Raw genomic sequence first — 4,284 nt, forward strand, 5'->3', positions numbered from 1 at the left:
TTGTTTGTCGTGTTAGAAATGTGTGTGTGTGTGTGTGTGTGTGTGTGTGTGTGTGTGTGTGTGTGTGAAATTGTGCTGAGGATTTCGGTAGCGCACTGTCTTGTGTGTTCTCTTTGTGCAGCTGAAACGCCGACCCTCAACACACCCCCTCCCACCCTGTCAACCCACTTGTCACGTCAGGGCTCCATCACGCTGAACCTGCCGAGCAACGCCCTGTTTGGCAGCGTCAAGATTGCGCTGTGCCTGGCGCTGTTCCAGTCCATCGGTATTCAGTACTTCCCGCCCATTGGCATCATCGAGCGCACCACCATGCCAAAGTACGAGCGGGTTCCAAGTCTTTCTGAGGGGGGGGGGGGGGTGTTTGCTTGCTTGTTTGTTTGTTTGTTTGTTTGCTTGCTTGCTTGCTTGTTTGTTTGTTTGGTTGTTTGTTTGTTTGTTTGTTTGGTTGTTTGTTTGTTTGTTTGTTTGTTATTGCGTGTGCGTGACGATGTTTGCTTGTAACAGCAGGACACCTTCTCTGGCAGAGCCCTCTCTCTTTCCACTCACACACACACACACACACACACACACACACACACACGAACAAACCCCAACACAAACACAACACTCCCCCCTCTCTCTGCCAGGATCAAGGCGCGCTTCGCATCGCCCAAGATGCGCCTGATTGTCCAGAACGGTCTTCGAACCATCATCACCCTCATCGTCGGTGCGTAACATGCAGCGATGCAACGCAACATGGCTCTGACACGACTTCAGCGAGGGAGTGCGCGCGTGCGTGTATGTGTGTGCGTGTGTGTGTTGTGGTTGTGGTTGTGGTTGTGTGTTTGTCAGCTTCAGTTTGCTTTGATGCACGTGTGCGGTCGTTGACTGTGCGTGCTGGCAGCGATCGTGTGTGAAGCCCTCCCCCCTCCTCCTCACCCCGTCATATCCGCCCCTCCCTTTCCCTGTGCTCTGCGTCACGTCCCACGCGCGATGATGTTGTATTTCACGACGTGTCCGCGGCCATTGCTCCGTTCCTCTCCGTCGTTGTCGCCAGTGGGCATCGCCATTGCCATCCCGCACCTCGGCCTCATCATCTCCCTCATCGGTCGGGGCTCGCGTCTGATGGGACGCATGTGGGCACAGTGGGAGCACTTGTGCACATGTACACACACACATGTGAACACGCATCTATTCCTCCACACACCACACCACACCACAACACAACATAACACACCACAACACAACACAACACAACACAACACAACACAACACAACATAACACACCACAACACAACACAACACAACACAACACAACACAACACAGCACAACACGCATGCCTTCTCAACTGCCCACACCACATGTCACGTTGTATTCACGTGCGTCAAGGTTCGCTCGGTGCCGGCCTGCTGGCGCTGATTCTGCCCCCGCTGATGCACCTTCGCCTCGTGCCCAACTTGCCGACCTGGGTCAAGGTCAAGAACATCTGCATCATGATCTTCGGTGTCATCGGTACGCACGTGCGGATGTATGCTTGCCGTTGATGTGCGTGTGTGTGCATGTGTGTGTGTGTGTGTGCGTGCGCGCGTGTGTGTGTGGTCGCGTGTGCGTGCATAAACACGAGTATACATGTGTGAACGAACGCTGTCCACATGCATCGCATGCCTCACAGTGTCCATCTGTTGTGTTTCTGTTTGCGTTTGCATGTGCTGTTTCGTTCTGCAGGATCGATTGCCGGCGTCTTCGTCTCCATCAAGGAGCTCATCAACGCCTCGTAATAACCCACACCTCCACACCTCCACAACCAAACCACCAAACACAGGCACGTACACACACACACACATGGTTTCCACAAGCAGCTATTCACACGGGTGCATGCACTTCCATCCACCATCAGTAGTCAACCAACCAATCCAAAGCCAAGCAAGCCAAGTTGTTGTTTTTTATCGCTGTCACATGTTGCTCCTCTTGCTTGTTGGCCAGATTAAACAACCAGCGTTCACATGACAGAGAGAGCATGTGTGTGTGTGTGTGTGTGTGTGTGTGTGTGTGTGTGTGTGTCTGTGTGTGTGTCTGTGTGTGTGTGTCTGCGCACACCATCATCATCTCCTGTCTGTACCTTGAAGGTCCTACATGGGGATTTACAGAATGTTTAAGAGTATCTTTATCAAATAATCTACACTACTTGAAGATGCTGCGTTCTGCGCGCTCCAGCCGTCAACAGAACGACGATGGTGGTGATGCTCATGGTGGTGACAGCGAGCTGACGCTGCCAGGGCACCATCATGGCGGTCACGAGGAGGAGGGAGAACAGCAGCGCTTGTTGGTGGCAAGCGACAGCCCCGCAGCCTACAAGAAAAGCATCAACTACAAGACTTTGCCCACGTCTTTGGCACACGATGGAGGAGATAACGACGACGACGATGACGACAAGGCCATCTTGGTGCGCTGTGGTGTTTTGCGCGTGTACATGTGTGTGTGTGTGTACATGTGTGTGTGTGTGTGCGTGTGTACATGTGTGTGTGTGTATGCATGTGTACATGCATGTGCACACATGGCCTCTGAATGTGTGAACCGTACTTTCGTTTGCGCTGCTGTTTTTGTGGCAGTTGCTTCGTATTGCTGGCTTTGCTTCCCACCGTCTCCCTTTTACTCATGCGCGGCCTACTGCAACTCCGACATGTGCGCCCTGTTTAGGTTCAACAAGGGGAACGGTCAGGCAGTGGCACGAGGTGTGGTGGAAAGCAGCACTCTTGATTGCTTGCTTGCCACGCTCACAGTTCAATCCCTGCACCCCGTTTTCTCCTGGCAGTTCGTTTCACACGGTTTTCCTTTTCCATCTCATCACTGCGCGTGTCCTTGTTGTGGGCACCTCTCTCTGAATCTCAGCTTCTGGGAAACGCTCGCCAACTTCATCAAAGGCAACACGGGTCCGGGCCTCCTGAGCCTTCCCTTTGCGCTCGCCAACAGCGGCTATGTGGTGCGTGCATGTGCGTATGTGCATGCGCGGTTTTGTGTTGTTGCGTGCCTGCTTGTATGTATACTTGCGTGTTGCGCGGCGTTTGCGTGCTGTTCATTCCAACCACTTGGTGCAACCTGCTCACTCCAATGCTCACCCTCCGCTCGCCACGGTTGTAGGTAGGGCCGGTGTGCCTGGCAGCGATTGCTGTGATCTGTGTCCGCTGTATCTTCATGCTCGTGCACGTCAAGGATCGCGTCTGTCGTGAGCGCCGCATGCGCTACCTCAGCTTTGGTGAACTGGTACGTGGATACGCGGCTGCGTACGTGTATGCACGTGTGTGTGTGTGTGTGTGCATGTGTGTGACGTGAAATGCATCACCTCTCATCTCCGCCCACCATTTCCTCCCGCTCGCAGGCGCACATTGTACTTGGGCGCTTCGGGCGAATAGCCGTCAACGCTTCGCTGATTGTGACGCAGTTTGGCTTTTGCTGCGTATACATCATCTTCATCGCAAAGCACTTGCAAGAGGTGTGTGTGTGTGCGAGCGAGCGAGCGAGCGAGAGAGAGAGAGAGAGAGAGAGAGAGAGAGAGAGAGAGAGAGAGAGAGAGAGAGAGTGTGTGTGTGTGTGTGTGTGTGTGTTTGTGTGTATGTGTGTGTGAATGTGTGTGTGTGTGCTTGTGTTGTTTTTGGCATTCGAACTCATTTTTGTTTGCGGCCTCCCTCTGTCACTTACACACACGCACACACACACACACATTCACACACACACACATTCACACACACAACACACACACATACATACACTTCCGCTGTCTCCACGACCATCTACTGCAGTTCTCGGACCGGTTTTCCTATCGCGTGTATGCGCTGATGATATCGCCAATATTCGTCCTTCTCTCGTGGATCAAAACATTCAAGACAATCGCGTTTGCGTCCATGATTGCAAACCTCTGCATATTCTACAGCTTTGCCGTCATTTACGGTACACGCATGGTGTTACGTTGCAGTGGCATGTGGCGTGTTTGGCGTGTTTTCCACTGCGTCAATGTGTCCAAGCATTACTCGTCGACTTTGCGACACAGTCAATCCATCTTAACTCATGTCATTCCCCTCCTCCATTCTTCACATCGCCATCATCATCACCACCTCAGCGTATTACATCCAGCACATTGGCGAAAAACTCCCCGCCGACAATGAGTGCCCGCTCACACGTGCGTTTGCGTTCACGCGAATACACACCCACACGTGTGTGTGTGTGCGTGTGCGTGTGCGTGTGCGTGTGTGTGTGTGTGTGTGTATGTGTGTGTGTGTGTGTGTGTGTGTGTGTGTGGTGGTGGTGGT

General features: G+C 52.9%; 2 protein-coding genes across 2 annotated transcripts in view; both read left to right on the forward strand.

Annotated features, from left to right (window-relative positions):
• Positions 1 to 1,758, forward strand: part of PTSG_09745 (uncharacterized protein) — a gene marked incomplete at its 3' end in the record, with an annotated part of 5,437 nt that extends 3,679 nt beyond the window's left edge. The window contains exons 6-10 of the mRNA XM_004989043.1: positions 181 to 317; positions 627 to 706; positions 1,037 to 1,087; positions 1,370 to 1,492; positions 1,706 to 1,758. Of these exons, the coding sequence (XP_004989100.1) occupies positions 181 to 317; positions 627 to 706; positions 1,037 to 1,087; positions 1,370 to 1,492; positions 1,706 to 1,758 (444 nt within the window). The remainder of the gene's footprint in view (positions 1 to 180; positions 318 to 626; positions 707 to 1,036; positions 1,088 to 1,369; positions 1,493 to 1,705) is intronic.
• Positions 1,759 to 2,140: 382 nt separating this feature from the next.
• PTSG_09746 (uncharacterized protein) overlaps positions 2,141 to 4,284 on the forward strand; it is a gene marked incomplete at its 3' end in the record, with an annotated part of 3,827 nt that continues 1,683 nt past the window's right edge. The window contains exons 1-7 of the mRNA XM_004989044.1: positions 2,141 to 2,423; positions 2,678 to 2,712; positions 2,870 to 2,960; positions 3,119 to 3,241; positions 3,357 to 3,470; positions 3,778 to 3,925; positions 4,095 to 4,154. Coding sequence (XP_004989101.1) covers positions 2,172 to 2,423; positions 2,678 to 2,712; positions 2,870 to 2,960; positions 3,119 to 3,241; positions 3,357 to 3,470; positions 3,778 to 3,925; positions 4,095 to 4,154 — 823 coding nt within the window. The 5' untranslated portion in view covers positions 2,141 to 2,171. The remainder of the gene's footprint in view (positions 2,424 to 2,677; positions 2,713 to 2,869; positions 2,961 to 3,118; positions 3,242 to 3,356; positions 3,471 to 3,777; positions 3,926 to 4,094; positions 4,155 to 4,284) is intronic.

The sequence above is a fragment of the Salpingoeca rosetta genome (assembly GCF_000188695.1).
Source record: "Salpingoeca rosetta unplaced genomic scaffold supercont1.31, whole genome shotgun sequence".
Lineage (NCBI taxonomy): Eukaryota > Choanoflagellata > Craspedida > Salpingoecidae > Salpingoeca > Salpingoeca rosetta.